At 34.0% G+C, this 20,906-nt stretch overlaps 1 protein-coding gene across 2 annotated transcripts in view; it reads left to right on the top strand.

The window, feature by feature from the left end:
* Positions 1–20,906, top strand: part of IL1RAPL1 (interleukin 1 receptor accessory protein like 1) — a 702,165-nt gene that overhangs the window by 428,395 nt on the left and 252,864 nt on the right. For both annotated transcript variants that reach the window (XM_425563.8, XM_046903219.1), the window contains exons 4-5: positions 2,756–2,942; positions 4,853–5,006. In XM_425563.8, coding sequence (XP_425563.3) covers positions 2,756–2,942; positions 4,853–5,006 — 341 coding nt within the window. The remainder of the gene's footprint in view (positions 1–2,755; positions 2,943–4,852; positions 5,007–20,906) is intronic.

Genomic DNA, 20,906 nt, shown 5'->3' with positions numbered 1-20,906 from the left:
GCTGAGGGTACACTCTGCCCTATCATCCAGAACATTAATGAAGATGTCAAATAGGACTGCACCCAGAACTGATCCTTAGGGTACACTACTAGCTATTGGCCTCCAAACAGAATTTATGCCACTGATTACTATCTTCTGTATCTTATCCCTTCAGCCAGATTTCGGTCCACCTTACTGCCTGCTCACCCATCCCCTAGATCAACAGCTTCTCATCAAAGATCTTCAAGGAGACAGTGTCAAAAACCTTACTAAGATCTAGGTAGACAATATCTACTGCTTCTCTCAACTGCCACGCCAGTCTTCCATCACAGATTATTGAACTGATAAAGCACAACTTCTCCTCGGTGAATCCATACTGACTACTCATTGTTGTTTTCTTATCCTTCGTGTGCCTGGAAATTGTTCCCAGGACTAGTTGCTCCATCACATTCCCAGGGGCTGAGCTGAGACTTACAGGCTGTTGTTTAACCAGGCAGGCAGCTAAGCACTACACAGCTGTTCATTCACTCCTCCCCAGTGGAACTGAGGAGAGAATTAGAAATTATTAGAGGCATCCCAGCTTGTTGACAGCCTAGCAGGGATCTGGGAGATCATCTTCAAACAACGAGTTTAAACAGCCAGATATATTCCCTTTTATAGAACAAGAATTCTAAATTACGTGTGGTAAAGGATATTCTGTTGAAATAAAAACTTGAATGTTCCTCAGAAAGATTTCTGACTCTGGCATTTCACAATGCCACTATTGCAGAAAAAAGTTCTAAGTTGACCACAGAAATTAGAATATTAGGCCATTTTCCTCCGAGTAGTGAAGGAAGACAATAAACAAACAAACAAACAAACAAACAAATAAATATTTTATTTTTTGCTTGATTCTTTAGAGAAATGGAATTACGCTTAAATGTTTGCCTGATTTTTTTGTTTTCCAAGATCCTTCTAGGAATTTTAAAATCATATTTATTTGTGATTATATTTACGACAGTATTTACATGTGAAATTAGATAGTCAATACCTTCCTCTGTATTACTCACAGACATCCAATAGTGATTGATGTTTTTTTAAACTTTCTCCCTATTTTCAAGGGATCGGTTTTTCAAGATAATGAAAAGAGGTCATTTTGGAAAAAAACTCACTAAGGTGACTTAAAATGAGGTTCTCTAGCCACAGATAAATACTCCAAGGAGAATCTTTTTGGAGGAATAATGTAATGTACAGCACTGAAAATGTTTTCATTGACATACTGAATGGTTTTGAATTGCATGTACAGGCAAGAGTGGTGACTTGCTTTTGAGCAGCTTAAAACCAGCAAGAGTGATCCATATTCAATGGATACATTCTTTGCTTTGCATAATGCTAAAACGACATTATTTAGTTTAAACAGATGAGTTCTTGAATGGAGTAATGAATTACAACTTTATTATAAAGAAGTAAGTTTATGTTTGATTTCCTTAGTTTCCTTGATTGTTCACAAATTAGCTGGATATCTAAGAGTCATTTCATTCCACAATTTACATTTCTAAGAATATTTTACAATTTCTTAGTTACTTTTATCTTTCTTCTTACATCTGGGTTTTGTCTAGAAAACTGGACTGTAGAGTTTTTTTTAATGAAGTTTTTATTTCCTACTCTCTGTTCTTAAGCATTTCTGTCACCCCTCCTATAAAAGAAAAGGAAGACATATTAGAAATCTAAAGAGGATGAGAAAAAATCACCATCTTTTACATCCTGCCATTTCTGATACACATAAGACTGTTGTAAGTCAGCATAGAGTCTGAGAATGGAAATAAGAAGAGTGATTTCTCAGTGCTCTCTACAGGATCCTCTTTCAGCAGATCAAGGGTCAAATGCATTTACAAAACAGCAGGAGATAAATCTTGCATTGTCTCACTGTATTCCTGAGGAGTGCTCAACTTTACACACCCATTTGCTGCCCACTTGGAAACTCAAACATAAAAATAAATAAATGAAATTTAAAAAAAGACCAAAACAAAACAAAAACCTTTACTGTAATTTTGTCTTTGAGACTAATTAAAGTGCATAGTGAAATGTGGGAAGGAAAACAATTTTCCTTAGTCCCCAGCTGTCTGATGTGTCAGCAGCAGGGGAGGTAACAAATTTCAGGACAGAGCCCAAACTGATGATAGTTTCAGGTAATGCAGAAGTAACATTTTGGCCTTGGAGTGTGGGGAATGCGGGTTAAGGTAAACAATTCAGCAGTCTGTTAGCTAAAAACACTCTTTATTCTCTAATTGGAAGGATCATGAGACTCATTTTAGTAAAGATTGCAGAAAAGTTCACCAATTCCACTTGAAAGCATGCTCAAATCTGACAAGCAGACATCTCATGGTGCAGTGCAAAAGTTTCTGTTTTGTCCTATGACATTGTCTGTTCACCCCCTGGAAAGTGCTGTGATGATTTCAGTCAGCAGATTTGTTATCTAGTATCACTGGTAAATTCTTGGAGATTTTATTGTGTATATGCTTTTGCTGCTGTTCTCAAATATACAGTTAGGGTAGTAATGTCAGAAGGGGTTTAATAAAATGGAGAGAGAAATCTTCAGCCATGGAATAAGGCCATCACATTCTAAAAATTGTAGTTAGTTGTAAAATTATCATGAAGAGCTGAAGAATACATAGAAAATACAGTGTTCGGTTTTCTATCTCTTGCTTGGGATGAAAATTATGACTTAAAATCAATGGCATGTAAATCAGCATTTTTTTCATTTCAGACTTTTATTTCTATTTTTATTGCATTACAGAAACTCAACTTACTGTATGAAAGTGTCCATTTCTCTGACGGTGGGTGAAAATGACACTGGACTCTGCTACAATTCAAAGATGAAATATTTTGAAAAAGCTGAACTTAGCAAAAGCAAGGAAATCTCATGCCCCGAAATAGAGGACTTTTTGTTTCCATTTAGGGAGCCTGAGATTCTGTGGTACAAGGTAAGGAATGCAAAAGGTTTTTGCCTTCAACAATATACTGTCAATATTCTAATGATTTTCGTGATGTAAATACTATATGAATCTTTCACTGTTTTAGACTTTCTTAAGAACAGGCAGAATCAAACGTAGAAAAGAATGAGTTAGTTCCTCTTAGATAAAGAGGGACTCAGCTGCTTCCTTTGGTAAACTTTAGAGCTGATAACAGATATTTGGTAACAAAAGAGGTAAAGAATAAAAGTGTTATATGTCCAGTTTGATTTGATATGTTAAGGTAAAGCCACATGAGCTGCATATACAGCAACTGCTTGTACTGTATTCGAAGAAGCACTGAAGGGTATTTCTAGAAACTTCAACATAAAATCTGTTTAGAAAAATGGGAATTGAATAACTAGGTGCACAGTTATCTGAATGAATGACTTGAGTTAGCAGCATAAAAATGTTTAAAAATTTGGTCTGATCCATTAGAGTTTACTTGGAATTACTAGAGTTTTGGTAGTCGGTACCTTTATTTCAATATTTTGTTCTTATTATCAGATTGTTACCTAAGGGTAAAGTCCCAGGAAAGGTGTTGCCTTTGGGTGGCTCACAAGAACCTCTCCAAGCACTATCTTGAGTTCTGGATTTCTTACAATTGGCAGGAAATGCTCAGTGCGTTTGTGCTATAATGCATACAATTTAAAGCCCCCAAACAGTTCAGTAAATCTGAAAATTAAGTTCTGTATAATGTGTAGCAGGCTCTGTGTAGTGGAATGTTCTAGTACAACTATATGCTGATATATATTCTAATTATGTTTTAAAAGTCTAATAATTCACTTGATAACATAAATGCATTTAAGTGTAGTGCAGAAGACTACATTATCTAATAAACAAAACCTTGTAATCTGGAAGAATTCTGGCTAAATTAACTGGCAACATATCTAAGAGGTATATAACTATTTGCTTACATTCATCTTGGATTTTGTGTGTATAATACAATACATACCTGAAGATTTATCAAATTTAAAACTGTAACTGGCTTCTAAAAATATCTCAGAAGATATTAAATTTTCACCAGTCATTTACAGCATTTGTATGAACAAGTTGAAACAACCTCAAATAATTCAGTACTGGAAAAAAAACCCCATAATATAATGTATAAACAATGGTTATGCTAAAATAATCAGGTAAATACTTTGTGACAGTCCATCAAAAGCTATTATGTCTGATGAAAAACATCAGACTGTTTTTCTGATAGCTTAAAGAAAAGAAAACAAAAACAAACAAACAAACAAAAAAGACCTAGAGAGAAAAATAAGCAAAATTCCAAGAAGCTATTTTGATTATCACCTAAATTAATGAGGTGAAAATATGTTAATTGCTTCAAGGAGTCAAAAACATGTACGAAAAAAATGCCAGTATTTTGACACAAAAAGCAATGTTTAGGTACTAAAAGTAGGAATACAAATTTTTTGTTTGTTTGATTTAGTTACAAAACTTACTAAGATTGTAAGACATTTACGGAAAGAGGTATCTAATCTTCATTTCTCCTTATTCTCATCTTCTGTTTTTCTACTTTTTAAATTGTCATTTTATTTAAAGTAAAGAGAGAAATTCTTTGCATCCTCTAGCTACTTGTGATATAGTGGTCATGGATTACATACATAAATATAATTGCAAATAATTAAATGAAATAGAAGACCCCTGATCAAGAATAAAAGCAAAATCACCAAATAAATAACATTTCAGTTGATAAAAATTTACAGTCGTTTTTCTTTTAAAATTTTACTTAACTGAACTGTATTTTGAGATATTTAATGTATGTAAAGTCCCTAACTACCTCTTGTCTGGCCTTCCTTTCTTTGAGTAGCATTGTCAACAGTGGCTCAAGTGTAAGAACATAGTCACTGAAATGTTATGTTATCTTTAAACAGGAATGCAAGTCAAAGACATGGAGATCAAGTATTGGGTTTATAAAGGACACTCTTGTGATTCGGGAAGTTAGAGAGGATGACATTGGAAATTACACTTGTGAGGTAAAATATGGAATCTTTGTTGTCAGAAGAACTACGGAATTAACAGTTACAGGTAATCACAGGTTCTTACTACATCTTATATGTAGAAAAAAAAAAGTTTAATTTTGTGATTAAACAAACATAACCATTCTGTGATTCTGTAATTTGAGTTCTGTATATTTGAGTCATTATACCTACATAAGCCACTCTTGTTCAAAACTTTGCTGAGTGTGTGAGTGGTTGATACATTAAAGTTATCCTGAACACAGTAGTATGTGCAACATATGATTAAGTCTCAGTTTTGGTCTACTGCAAAAGCTTCTGGATAGGTCATGGTTTTGAATGGGAAATGTGGATAAGGAGCAGGTAATTTCAGGAAGTGCAACCTCTTAACCACAAAATAAGATCATTAAATCCATCATACTTTTCCTTGTGGTTAATTGCCTTAGCACATGAGAATCTCTGTAGCTGCAACCCAACTGCAGCACCTTTGATTGCCTTGGGGCATGAGATGAGCCGTAGGTGTAAACCAATAGCCCAGAAAGGTCTGCACAACAAAGTAGTATAAATGTGGGGGTAGCGTTCAAATAGTGCATAACTGAAGAACTGTAGCATTTCTCCCTGGTATTCTTTCCCAGCTTTCTATGATTTATAATTCAAGAACTTCCTGATCTCAGTAGTCAATTAACTTATTTTCCATTAGTCCAGCTATTTTTTAAATTATTTATCCGCAGGTTTAAAATTATTATGAGGTATCAAGTTCCAGTGTAATTGTGTAACGCAAATAAATTGTATCAGCTCGCAAGCACCAACTGAATAAGATGCATTTAATATTATCTCCATTTAAGACTACCTTACCAATATGTAAAATCCTTCGTAGCTGAAAACAATGTATGTATCACAGTAGTAATGTGCACAGCTACAGAATGATATGAAGAACATTAAGTTTTGAATTCCTCGCTACGCTTCAAACCTCAGTTTTTCAAACACACAAAGAGTATATCTGTATTTTTACGTAAGGTAGAGAATTAACCTGTAGAATTATAGGACGGTATTAGAAGACAGGAAAACTTCACAACCAATACAGCATAGTGAAGTTCTTTAGAATCTTCCCTGAAAAAAGGTTAGAAAAGATATATCCCTGGGAAACTGAATGTGAAATAAATTTGCATGGTTCACGAAGATGCTTGCAGATATAAGCACTTGCTCAAAGTATCAAAACCACAACAACAAAAAACAGGAAACAAATCTTAGAGAAGGATTTTCTGGGCTTTTCTTGACTATTTAAATAGATAAAATTGTTTTGCATGCGGACAGTTAGTAACCACAATTATGTTATGTAATAGTTTATTTGTATGGTAAAAAGTTTGCTTTTATGGTGAAAATTTTGCTTTCTGTTTTGATGTATCCCATTCACCCTATCTTATCAGAAATTAAAGTGAATTATAGTTAGCAATTTTATTCCATTAGATCAGTCTGAAAATCTTATTGTTTAAGTTGTTTTGAGAGAATTCTGGTGATCAATCATGTTTATTTAAGTTCAATATCCAGGATCTCTTCATAATTTTTCCATTGTATGGAATTGATTTATTTGGTCAGTACAGACAGGCAATTACTGTTTAGTGATTAAGCTCACAGTAAACATCCATATCCATATAGAGTCCTCAAGAATTTGATTTACACCAGAATGAGGTTGTCAATTACCTTTTGCAATATATGATGTATAGACTAAAGGAGTACATATTTCCTCAGTCCTCAAGTGACCCTTTTGTCTCTGCAATTGATGCTCCACTGCCCAGCAGTATTTCAAGCAGGCTTAAAACTGTAGAATGGAGAAAGAAAAAAGCATTGCAACTAGGCATTGCTATTTGTAGTAATAGTTTCAAAAAATAATTCAGCCCTTGTGATGTAGGTAGGAGTTCAGTGATTAATGTTTAACTAGATAGACACAGAAAGAGATTTGGCAGATTTTGATGTGTTGAAAATAAGTGAATGCATAATGAGAGAGAGAATTATATAGTTTCCATTCATTCAAATCCTGGCAAATTTAAAGACAACCTCCACAGGAGTCCACAGGAGTAAATAGTATTGTAGTTCTTCGTACCATTTTTATAATATTATGGGATGAACTATACAGAACAGTTTTACTCTGTAATACAGATTTTGTAGTGATGTTTTGATAAGACTTTTATAAATACTTTATAGGAAGAGATTCAGGTCTTACATGCTGGCCTTATGCTTCATCTCTGTGTGGGAAAACAATTTGAGTTGCACTGGAAATACATTGAGAAGTGTACAGAATAAATGGATTTTAAGATTTATTAAAGAAATTAAAAAAAAAAACTTGTTAATGGCAGCAGTGTTGCACTAACATTTGTAAATAACACACAGTATCTTCAAACGTTGCATACCTGTTCCTTACCAAGAGTAAGGACATACTTCCATTCCATTTCAAAATATGATTTCTTCTTATAATATAGATGCATCTTATAGGTGTTTTTTTTTGTTTGTTTGTTTGTTATTGATGTTCCGCTTTGTTTTCTTTTTGTTGCACTGATTATTCTAGCTAGTAGCTAAATTCAAAGAACCAGCATCATTGGTGGTTCTTGGATTATGGCTATGTAATTACATACTTTAAAAAGTCCTACAGTGTACTAAAACATTTGTATGTATCTATACCTGCAGACTGGCCAACATTACCAATTTTTTCTTTTATATGTGGAATTTTAATTAAAGCATAGCTGACATTCTTAATTAAGGGACAGGATCACATTTTAACAGCATGATATCAGTACTAATTTAGTTACACTGAACAACATAGGTAAAAATAATTTCCAGCAGTGATTAATTTTCTTTAAATGCTATGTCTAATAATATTGGGTTTTTTGTTACTTATACTGCTAAAACCTTCACAAGGACAAAGTTTTTGTAGATTTTCATTCAGGTCAGATGACGTCTGGTCTGGGTTTAAGAGGGAGTATATATCCTCACTGCAGTATCACACAGTGATACTCTTCTGGATGAACATGATAAAGCATACTGACCCCATCAGCCTTGCCTATTCAGTTCATCCATAATTTTTTTGGTTATAAGTATTTGAACTTTTTTTTTTTTTTTTTTTTGCATTCTGTTAGAAGTTCTTGTACCTTGTAGAAGGGTTCAGAGCTAATCAGTAGGTTCCTGTTCAGAGATACCACTTACTGTCTTTGCTCATTGATTGTTCTTCTTCAAGATATCTCATTCTGGAATGAGCACAATTTTAGATTTAGAGGTTAGAGCATCTTCAAAATCTAATAACACTAAATTTAGTATGAGTTGATGTGATCATTTTTTATTATTTGAATTTAGCCTGTTTGGTTGAAATATTTTGGTAACAACCTTGCAAATGCCAGTTAATTCTTGGTGGTTTGTTATTATTTGTCTTTACATAATATACACATTGGTATTCACAACATTTTGGGGGGGAAATAAAGAAGGATGGGGGACATTGAAGGTTTTAGCCTGCTTTAAGTAGTATGTATTTTCATAATGTACAACCACATGTACACACTTCTTTTCTCCCCAAAATACTTGCACTGATTGTTTCCAGTTCTGCAGCACTTTCTCCTTCAAAACATTCAGATACAGAAAAGGTGCTGTAATAAGCCTTTGCTTCTTTATTTTTAGCTCATGCTAAGTGCGAAGAGCATTGCTGAACAAAGAGGGTTGTTTTCCAAGCATTTAGAGCTTGAGAACAGACTCTGCTGGGTTTCTGCAGTTAATGACAGGGACGAAACATTTTGGATGCACCGAGCCCCTCTTTGCTAGAGCTGATCCTAATAATTATCAGAGCTGATATTCATTCCTTTTGTTCATCATAAATTTAATTCAACTCTAGAACATATTCAGAGTGAAATTCTATTTACCAGTATTATTCTGTGCAAAGACTATATAAGATATAAAGCAAACAATAGATTCATTATGAAAGCATCATGTTTGAAATACTGACCAAGCATTTTTATAATACATAAAATCCCGTAGGCTTAACAAATTCATGGCTGAAGAGTGGGTTAGGTGTTGGATTTTTTAATTAGAAATGAGTGATCTTCTTTTATAGTGGAATCATTTTTGTGTGGCTGAAAACAAGGTTCTAAATTAATCACCTGGGTGCATTTCAGTAATAACAATCAGAATATTTGATTAAAACATTCTCCATAAACATTCATTTAAATTATTGATTGTAAATAGGTTTAGTGGGTTATTCAAAGCCATCCTTAACTGACAACAGCAACAAGGAAAGCTTTATGAGTAAAGCTAATTCATGCATAATACACCTTCTGTAGCATTTTTCATTATTGCTATATTTTCCAGCTTCTTATAAAAATAAATAATTCCTTCAGGATATGGCTAGTATTGCTAACTCTCCTTATACAAGTACATTTTAATTTGTATTTCCCTTACTATAACCCAGGACTTCTTCTCTGCCTGATAGGGTATCTTCAGAAGAGGAGAAAAGATCAACCTCTTGTGGCTTTTTTATTTATTTTTGATGATGTAGAAAAAGATCAGTAGCTATAAAATTCTAATTTATAGTAGATATCTTTGTGTCTAGCACGTTAAAGTAAGATTCAGCCTTAAGATGCTCATTTTAACTATGCTTGTTATTGTGTATCATGATCCTACATTTATCTGACACTGTTAATGTATGGAAAACATACCTAAGCTTTGTAATATTAGACAGTTGCTACGACACCATTTAATTGATGCTGCAGTCATGACTTCTGTTCTGTTACAGTCTTGTACTACCTATAGAAAATACAGTGTCAGTAAAAGTTGAGAGGAGTTTTTAGCATGCATTCATTGATAAATTCTTCTTATTTGCTGATAAAAACAAATAATTAGCTGCTATTTAACAAGTGTAGTGTGTTTCTGTGTATACTATTGCTAAAATGGTGCCATTTCTGCTTATTTCTATTCATTATGTCATTATTAGAAACTTGGTTAATGTTTGATAATTTATATTGGATTACTTTGTTTCAAATGTCTGTATTTTTTGTGGCTTTGTTTGTAAGGTTCAAAACTAATATACAAAAATAACTATAAAAAGAGCCACCCTATTTCTAAATTAGTTGAGAATAATTCAGGGAAATGCCATTTTTTGGTGTGAGGGAAGTTTGTGTGAATCAGTTTCTTCTTCATCATTAGTCATATCAGAATATTGAAATACAAGCATTTGAAGCAGATGTTGTTACCATGGTGTTGCTTCCCATTATTTCATTTTGGTATGATGCAGTTGTTAGATGAGCTTCATTCTACAAAGAACAGGAAACCATAGAAGAAGAAAAAAACGCAACAAAACATTAAATGTTGGTGAGTCCTAAAGACATAAAAGTCCTATAAACCCTTAGTTCATTAAGATTTTTACAAAAATTAAATAAATCCATTCTTAAGACACCCAAGATACTTGTTAAATAGCCTTTAAAATGGTAGTTAAATTACATTCACTGTTAATGTTTCACATTATTGCTATGGAATTAGAAGATTTCATTTTACTCTTACGCTACCCTTGGGTATGTTAAATCCAACAATATTGTCCTAACCTAGCATTTATCATTTCCATAGCATTTCTTTGAAAGCTTTAGATAATTTATGTGTACAGTGGAGTCTTCTAGCCTGGTATTTCAAAAAATATATAGTACAATGAGTAGAATTATAATAACATATGGAACTGGAGTTGCCTCCATCCTTAAAAACAGTCTGTACATGTCCTTAAAAAAAGTCTGTGCACAATTACACTAAATGAATATTTAACTTTAAAATGGAGGACAACATTAAAATAGTATATTCAATTATATTAAAGTACAGTTAACTGGCACTTTTTGGCATATGAGATTTTGCTTAGGTTAATTCTTTACATATATCAGAGTTTTAATATACTGACTCTAAAATAAAGTTCAGCATTTTGTATCCAACTGAAACTATTGTTCACCATGATTTACCCAGTGGTAAACTGACTGATCCTGCTTTTACTAGAGTCAGTATGGCTAATATGCCTATTGGCTTATTAAATAGTGCAGGTCTAAAGTAAACTTAAAGCAATCAGAAGAATAAAATTACATCCTATGGAACTGTATCTGAATTCTTTATGAATGAGTGATATATGAAAAGGAATGAGAATGAATAAATCAAAATTATATCATAATTTAACTTTGATGTTTCACTTATCTGTGTGAGAGCTTAATATAGGAAAACAACTTCCCCAAAATGTATTTTCTGTGACTAGTTGATAATACATGGTAATTGTTTGAATATGAGGAAGAAACTGGAACCAGAAAGGACATTTTCTCATTTCTTTAACTAAGTTTTTCTTTTCAATTTGGAGTATTATATTCACATCCAGAACTGCATTCATTTAAAAATATGAACTATAACTTCATATAAACAAGTCTGAAGAGAGATATAAATCAATGAATTTACTACTTTTTTTTTTTTTTTTTTTAATATGGAGAGGTAACAAGTAGAATGCCTCTGAGTTTTCTCTCTTTCTAAATCATTCTCTCTCCTCACTGCATCCTTCCTATGTTAAACATGATGCAAATTCTCCAGACACACAGAGAACAAGAATCATTCCCAGTCCTAAATAACTCCTTTATGGATTCAACAATCCCACAGCATAATTTTATTCAAGTAGTGGGAGGTTTATTTATGGTGAGTGAATATCTGTTGAGTTTTTTTCTCCAGGTGGGATTCCTCTTACCTAGCTTTCATATTTATGGCTGTCAGTGTATGAGCTGGTGGCTCTTTACAGCACTTGTAAGGCATGGCCCATCTCCTCCTAATGTCAATGTGTAAAATATCAGTTGAGTTCCTGCTTCTGTCTCATGACTATCAAAGGAGCTTTGGGTGACAAACACAAATATAGAATTATAATACATAAGTGAATTCTACTTTACAATTTTAGATTTGTTATATTCATAACCTTTGGAAATGGCAAGCTGGCTTTACACAGTATTTTGTTGTTATAAAACAACTCCAAAAATTAATGATAGCTTTTTAAGCAGACGATAACAAATCTGCAGTAGAAGTTTTACCTTTTTTTAGACTGAGGTGTACAGCTGAAAAAGAAAAAGCTTTTGGTTATACAAGGCTTTCTTCAGACCTCGGGGGCTTAATACACCAGCTGGTCTAATAAAATATATTGCTTCTACCTTGTTTTGTCTAAGCCATCATGTCTACAACAACATTATTATTACTGTTTCTCATGGTATTTAGGTTTTCTTAGAATGGAATCACAGCATGAATTTCTTCAAGCACTGTGAAAAATAAATATACTCTTTTTTATTTAAATATTACTGATTCAATTCATTTTGGCATCTTGAATATACTGTGCTTCATGGGTAACATGGAGTATACTCTTTTCCATTCTGTTTTTTATTTGAAAGTGATGCTTGTTTTCACAAAACCACTGAAAACCTTCCTTTCATATTTTACTGTTCTGAAGAGAACTCAAATTAAACATCAAGTAATTTGAATCCTCCCTGAAAAATAAGTTTTTCATTTGGGAACAGCAGTAAACAGAATAAATGTTTTATTAATAAGTAGACGAGAGGCACTGTTTCAGTGTAGAGGATGGTACATTTATTTTAAACTACTATATTTGTTCACTGCTTAACCACATCTTCTGACAGTACTTTTTTTTTTTTTTTTTTTTTTTTTTTTTTAATATCTGTTGGCATTAATGCCTGGGTGTATGAAGAACCTGAGGAGGGATAAGACTCTCATTTTGTTGTTCCACACTTCTGCCAGGAGCCTCTGTCTTCTGGTCTATTCCATGCACCACATTACAGACACTCAACTCCTGCTTCCTGTGTAACTGTGCTCCATGCTGGAGCCCAAGCACCAGCTGTCCTGGAGCATGTCATACAGGACCTCTCCTAACACCTCCTTCCCAAGACCTTTCACGACTACAGATTTAAATGACCCAAATACGCCTCTCTCACTTCACCAGGTGAGCCCTTTGAAAGCACAGGCTTTCTCTGGGCACACTGTGGCTCTGGGCATATCTTTGGTGATGCTCTTTATGGGTGGTAGCAGTGGGAAGCTCCCAAGCAGCCTCATTGCCTCCTTACAAACACCAATGGGGGCTGCACTGACCACTGGTTTTGTCGGGCCACAGAGACATTATCTCCATGGGGCAATCATCTCCAAAGGACATTATCTCCATGAGGTAGCAAAGCCTTGCTGAAATCTTGTTTTGATTTTTCAGATTTTTTTTTTTCCTTCAAAACAGTTCCATTAGGTTTTCAGAATTTTTGAGCTGACATTCAGAATTCAAAAAGTCATTCATGTATAACTTTGCAAAGGGCAGAAAATGCATTGGGATAAGATAATTTAAATAGAAGTAGGCTTATTCATAGAATCATAGAGTCATAGAATTGTAGAATCATAGAATGGCCTGGGCTTAAAAGGACCTAAAAATCACCTAGTTTCAAGTTCCCTGCTATGTACAGGGTTGCCAACCACTAGACCAGGCTGCCCAGAGCCACATCCAGCCTGGCCTTGAATGCCTCCAGGTATGGGACATCCACAACCTCCTTGGGCAACCTCTTTCAGTGCATCACCACCCTCTGTGTGAAAAACTTCCTCTTAATATGTAACCTTAACTTCCCCTGCATCAGTTTAAAACCATTCCCCCTTGTCCTGTTGGGATTATTTTGTGTGGGTTGCATGTAATTATTTTCTTATTTTGTTTTGTATTTGTTTTTTTAATTGGTTGGTTGATCGGTTTTTTGATATATCTGAATTTTTATGAGCAAATTCAGTTTTCTGAAGAGCTACCTCTACACCTTCAGAAAATAAAAAATAAAAAATCAATCTAGGTGAACCATTTTTCTTTTTTTTTTTTTTTAGAGCTAACAATATTTAGACTTTACTTTTTGGTAATGATAGTTTCTAAGGATGAATGAAATGATAGGAGCAGAGTTCAGGGAAGAATAAGCACTTGCAAAATGTGGATAATGTCAATTTTATTGGAAATTATGTGATCATAACAATAATAGCGTTTGGTTTTCCCAAATGTTGTGCACAACTAAAAAGCCATACAATTGAAAGAAAATAGTCTTATGCAGCTACTATTCTGACAAAGACAGGCTTAAGAGATTGAAGGAGAAAAACATTTGGAAGAGCTTTTCTGACTTATGAAAAGTCAAAGATATTTCACAGAATGTTTGCATGTTCTCTGTACTGCCTTACTCTACTAATGTATTATAGATGCTAGTTGGCAGATTGCATCTCATATCTTCAAAAGCTTAATTCTATATTGTTCTGTTGCAAGTGCCTTCTTGTCTGTGTGGCTCATGAGTACCCTCATGATCTGTCAGAGCAGATCTGAGATGCACGTAAAGCTGAGGGAATGATGATTTACAAACTCTGCTCAGGAAAACAAACAGATACCATGGGTTGAACAGGAAGCATAAACTACTGAAAATTTTTTACTTTATGCTGCAGTTGATGCAAATTAGAGAAAATACTATTTTTTACGTACAAATTGAGGGTTCTGCTATTACTTCGTAATTCCATAACAGACATGATAACTTCTTTTAAATGTAATAATGTAATTTTGGCTTTGGTACTCTTTTTTTTTTTTTTTCCTGTTTTCCTGACCCATCTTTTTAAAACTGTAGTTGTAGAAAAAGTTACACAATTCAGCAAAAATAAACAAATCAAAATGATATAAATGATACTTTTAAGCCTTCTAGACCTAATTAAAAGACTTTCATGACTTGAAAATATTCTTTGAATATGTGGTACAGTATTCTTTTAAAAAACATGCCAACTGACCCAGTTTCCTTATGAAACAGAACGCTTCATGGTATCAAAGGACAGAAAACTTGCATTAACTTGATTAAAAAGACTATCCAAAGTCTACAACAGTGATTAATCTAGTCTTGGGATTTTAAAAGGATTTTGTGAGCAGAAAAGAGACATTTTTAATAAGTAAATGATTATAGATGTGCGGAAGTTGCTTATAGTCCTTCTCTTTTATGTTATGGAAGTATAAATAGAAGGAGTGGGGTAATGTAGTCATCGCTCAAGAACTAAAAATGCAATGGGTTCAATTCCTTTTTTAATTCCTCTTATGGCAATTGGTGACATCTAGTTAAACTGACTGAAATACTGATAAATTCTAAGAATATGGATTGCTTATTCATTGTTCAAAAGGGTGTTTATTCTGTCAGACACCATTCAGAATTCTTTAAAGGATAGGATAGAAAAAAAAATGTATTCTCCAATTTTTGACATTAAAACAGAAGCTAGGACAGTACTGGAATAAGTATGGCATAGAATCAGTATATCAAACTGGGTTTATGTTCTCATTGCCTGTATTTTATCTTAGTCCATATAGGGCTTGAGAAAGAAAAATTTAAAAATAATCATTCAGCCATTCACACTGCAGTCATTAGCTATTATTTTAAAATGTTTGACAGGAATTGATACGTGTGTTCATCTATGCTACCAGGCACTTGATTATTTTTTACGTATTCAAGTATAAAGCATAGTCTTGTGACTTTTTGAGTCAGTTTTATGTGCCAAGTTTTCGTGCCTATAGTAATGCACAAACTCTTTTCCCTAAGTAAGATGCTATTTTTTGCTGTGGGCAAAGAAAAGCTGTGAATTGGAAATGACACTGAATGAACAATGTATTTCTTTGAGACAAACATCTTTATTTCTACCATGGAACAGGAGCTCAGAAAGATTTTAATGGTACATAATTGGGTCATAGAATCACAGAATGGTTTGGGTTGGAAGGGAGCTCAAAGCCCACGCTGCCCCAACCCCTGCTGTGGGCAGGGCTACCCCCCACCAGCTCAGGCTTCCCAGGGCCCCATCCAGCCTGGCCTTGAGTGCGTCCAGGGATGGGGCACCACAGCTTCTCTGCACAGCTGTGCCAGGGCCTCACCCACCTCTAAATGAAATTTTCCCCCTAATAACTAGATCTCCCATCTTTTAGTTTAAAAGCATTTGCCCTTGTTCTATCATTATCAGGTCATGATTGTTTATATATATATGTTTGGATTGTTTCCCTCCCCCTCCTCAAGGAAGTAGATTCTGTACCAATTTTCACTTGACGGTATTGTCACCAAAGACTGTGGCAGTCAGAGGGCAGGAACATGTTTATGCGAATACAGGCATGTCTGCTATCATGAATGTTTACTATAATAGTAGCTTCTAAAATTGACTCCAGCAGTCCATGGTAAAGCAGAGCTCTTCAGAAGTTAAATAGTCATTGATGTTCAATTAAAGAAAGCTATATAAGTGAAGTGAATATGCTACGATTATCAGGGGTATGCATTCATGCATTCAGGTGGTAAAAAATGTACCCTATCTAGTCTCACTGAAATGATGCTTCCATTTATGCTGACTGCCCAAAGTTTGTATAGATTGAACCACTGAATATATTAGTTAAGAAACAGAGGTAAACATCATTTGCTTATTTAATAAATAATGATTTGATCTAAATTGTAGCTTTCGCTAGCATTTTACAGTTAATATGAAATCCTTTGAAAAGTTTTGCCTTTATCTGTCTATTTTGCTTTTCCCTTCCACCATGAAATATTTCAACTGCATTATGCAGCTTTTTCCCATTTTAAAAAGATTTATAATCATTGTCTTTATGATCTAATTGTCTTTATAGTCTAAGTAACATAACTGAGAGGTTCCAAATTATGTTTGTAACTATTGCTATATAATGTACTGTAAAATTTTGGTTTATTTGCTTAGTTTCTTTTAATCTAAAAATGTCATTATAGCAAAGCAAGCAATACTATCAAATAGGTTAACCTGTTTTTTCCTCTCCCTAAGGTTATGTTGGCTATCTGTAAAGAATAGCTACATATTTAAGAAGTATCCACACGTGTTATGTACAGATGTTAAATACCATTGTAATCTAAGTGTATAAATAATATCAGAGCTGTGATTATTCTTTTAGAGATAAAAGTCATGCGCAGTGTGGCTCTGTTAAACAAAGAGCTTGTCATAGCCTGTAATCCCTTCATCTTCCCACGCCCACACACACACACACACAAAAAGTCCAGCAGTTTAGAACGGCAAAATGAGAAGCATTTTTTATTTTCTTTAGTAGAAGTAAGGTAGTATTTTTGCAACTACAGATAACATTTTTTACAATAATCTTGACTGGCCTTTGGAACTTGATTGCATGTGTCTGGTACTTCTGCAAGGCATTGTTATAGGGGTTAGACAGCAAGGTTCTGAACATGTAAATGTGACTATGAAGCAACTCAAAAACTAGACAAGCAGTAGAATTTTTATAATTTTTTTTTCATATTTCATCTTTAAGAAATTGAATGCTTACATTATAAATCAGGCTTTATAATGTCGCTTGTTTATGTATTGCTTTCCTTCAAGGACATTTATTTCTCTCTGACAAAGCAGGAAAAATTAACTAAAATTATTTAGATTGTTTTTGTCTAATTCGTGAGCCAACTTTTCATTGTCAATGACATATGAACAAAGCAAATGAAAAAAAAATAATAAAAAACTTAAATTGTGTGAAAGTGGTGAATTTGGGAGGAGGTCCTATGTTAGAGATGGCAGATACTGAGCAAACGGGGCTTACAAAATCTTAGTAATACTTCTAGTGGTTAATTATTAGGATCTGTTTCATGAAACATCCCACTATTTGGTCAATAAGTAGAATATTTTTCTGAGCAACTTAACACAGTTACTTGCACAGTGGTTCCATCAAAGGACAACACTGTGAAAGATATTCCTTCAGAAATGAGAATCAGAGAGGAAAGGATAATCTGAAGAAAAAAATTACAGGCTTAGATTCCAACAACTTGGTCGTGTTTCAAAGGTCATTTTTTGCTAGCCCCAAAGTAGCATTAAGGGCAAATACAGAAGTACTTTTTTAATGCCTTTGCAACACTGGAAAGCAGAAGGGCGGTTTGACCAACCTTTTCTCTGTCACGTGAGGGGAAGAAAATGTTGTTCTAGAAATGATCTGGGGATCATTGAGGAGCTAATGGAAGCTTTCCATGAAGGATGATATCAAGGAAGGAATTTCAGCCTCCATTCGTATTCATGCAACACGTACTCAGTAAATTAAGTTGTAATCAACTAGCCCATAGCTCTTCATATCTTTCCTCTTGTATGCCTGCAGCAGTTAAGATAAAAATGATATTAATTCAAAATGCTTTATTTCTCCGAAATAGTTGGCTTAACTTTAAAAAATGGTATAGCTCTAAACCATTCAAGGTGAGTGCTATGTTATGAGGATGTCCATGTGCAGTTTGGAACATAATAAATTTATGTATCTAATGGTATTCACAGAGTCTGAAGTCATGTGCGGAAAAATCTTCTTCCCCTCATATCTGATCAGAAAAAATAAGTAACTGGAAAAACAAGCACACAGAGAAGTGTTGCTTGTCTGTAACAAGAAAAGTTGGGAAAGCTTTCAGAAAAAAAAAATTCTACAATTTACCGAGTGTGAAGTTAATGGTTAGCCCAATACTGTCACATCCAACCTGTCCTGATAAAATCCTACAGGTGACAAGAAAATCTTGCTTGAAACAATCTACTCTTACCTGCCAACACCATTACTTGAAGTTTACTTGTTGTATCAACAGTGTAATGCTTGACAGTCATAGGCAACTGCATATGGTGCTCTTTCACTGTTGGTTTGATATGTTGCCTAATCTAAAAGCACTGGCATCTTTAGATAGAGAAAGAATTACCAAAAGTGAATCCTACTGGAAAACATTTCACACAGTTTGCCTCTGAGGAGCAGACAGCCTGAGAATCTGCAGAGAGAGAAATGGGGTGCAGCACAGGAATATTACAGTTGAGCTTTTTGGAAAGGTTCCATGTCTGTCCTAGCTCAGCGTTCTGTTTACCAGTAGCACTGATTACATAGGAGCAGCTGAAATGCAAAGCAACCATGAATTCAAAAGCAATTGCTTTAGATTTGAACAAAACACTAGCAGCAGAGTACAAATATTCCCTTCACTTTTTGGGATGAGCAGGACAGGGCAACACTGGTGGTTACTGTGTTTGTTTGTTCAAAGTAAAGCTGTCTTTCTGAATGGTAATATTTAAATCTGCCCTATAAGCAGCAGTTAAAAAAAACAAACAAACAAACCTAAAAATTGAGTAAAGGAGTTAAAAATTTCATCAGTTTAGGAAATAAAATATGTTTTTATCAACAATGATTTCACAACAACTGTCTAATAATTAATTTTAATCCTGAAAAAATATTTTGTGTAGTAACAGCTCACAGAACCTCCTGAGAATACCCAGTGAAGCTTAGAATCCTTGCTACGGCAATTATGAATTTCAAATACAAATAAGAAAGACTGGTCATCCCTTCCAGACATTGTCAAGAGTTGGTTCACTAACTAGTACCTGCTATCAGCTTCAGAAATGTGTGGCTATAAAATACAGCTGAGCTGAAGGAATTTCTTGCAGTGACACAGGAGAATCCTGCAACTATTTTCTTTCATTCTGAGTGATTGATAGGCTTTGAATGTAGACAGAATTTTAATACGTACCTGAATTAGGCATTCAAAAGTTACTTTTCCTGAGCTGCAGGCAAACTAATGAAAAATGCTTAGAAAACAGCCTTTTTAATTTCAAATGAAGTTATTCATTCTGAATAGTTAAGGGTCACCATACTGTCAACTAAAGTACCTCATGTCTCTACAAAACTGAGAAGCAGAGAAGTTTTCTCCACCCCTCCTTAGCTATATGATAAATACCTAATGTACCTTTGGGACCCTTTCTAATAGTGAGGCTGTTATCTCAGCCACCAAAGCTATTCAACTCTCATCTTCTTTGCTGAGATTACCAGTGAGGGTGCCAATTAGTGCTTGCTGCAGTGGCTTTTTTTTTTTTTTTTTTTTTTTTGGTGATATAGAGTTCTCAGATAAGAATCAGAATGAGACAAGTTGCTTACTTTATAAACAAAAAATTAGTGTCTTGTCGCTGTCCTGTATCTGCTGCAGGTAACTAGGAAACAAACAGTGATTTTTTTTTTCTCATGAAAGGTATCATCCTTTTTGTAAGTTTTGAGTATTTGAATGCATTAGCAGTAAAACTAAAGAAAAAAAAAAAAAAAGAAAGAAAAAGAAAAAAAGGCTCCAAACCTTAAACTGTTTCTTAATGCTATTTCACAGTACCTGAGAAGTAATGGTTCTTTTCTTAGTAAGCGATGAAAGTCAGTGGGGTGTTTCATCTATGAAAATGAATTGAAAGTATTGTCTCTCAGATAAACATATATTAGTAGCATATTTTATGAAGGAAAAATCAATTTTATGTAGTAGGACAATGGTCTGGCAAACAGAACCTCACAAGTGTGACTAATGGGTGGCTGCCTCCATGTAAGCATTGAAATGAATTACTACCTTATAATATGTTTAAAACCACATGATCTCTAGCAGGGCGCTAGTTGTCAGTTTAGATAAGGTTTAGCTATAAAAGAGAAAAAAAAAAGCAGTAGTTATGTAGTCTATGATGATACACTACAGTTGTCAAGTTTTGTTTGATGTTTTCCATTTCTTGTATCAGAAAAGCTAGCCAGTTAGTAGTCCTTCACAGCTTTTCTGGCCACTCATGATTTTCTGATAGTTCTCTCTCATAGCTACCAGTCCCAGATTATCTATATATTCTTCACATGAGCATTATTTCTCATGTTGAAGAGAATGATAAGATTGTATGTTTGTAAAAAATCATTCAGGCATAAGATTTTTAAACAATTATTTTTGGAATAAGGTCACACATTACTTGAGATTTGACATTTCTTCCATCGCTTGTGATTGCTTTTCTAGATGTTTATGTTGTCTTCATCCTGTAGTATAATTATTTCCTTTGTTTAATTCTAACTTTAGTAATTATGTTTCTGATCTGTTTCTTAATTCAGAGTTTTGTGTAGGTCAAAATAATTCATCCAGAAAATTTAAAACTTTTTTAAAAACTC

The sequence above is a fragment of the Gallus gallus genome, chromosome 1 (genome assembly GCF_016699485.2).
Source record: "Gallus gallus isolate bGalGal1 chromosome 1, bGalGal1.mat.broiler.GRCg7b, whole genome shotgun sequence".
In the NCBI taxonomy this organism is placed as follows: domain Eukaryota; kingdom Metazoa; phylum Chordata; class Aves; order Galliformes; family Phasianidae; genus Gallus; species Gallus gallus.
Note: the sequence above shows the minus strand (reverse complement) of the source record. Positions and strands in the feature narration are given on the sequence as shown.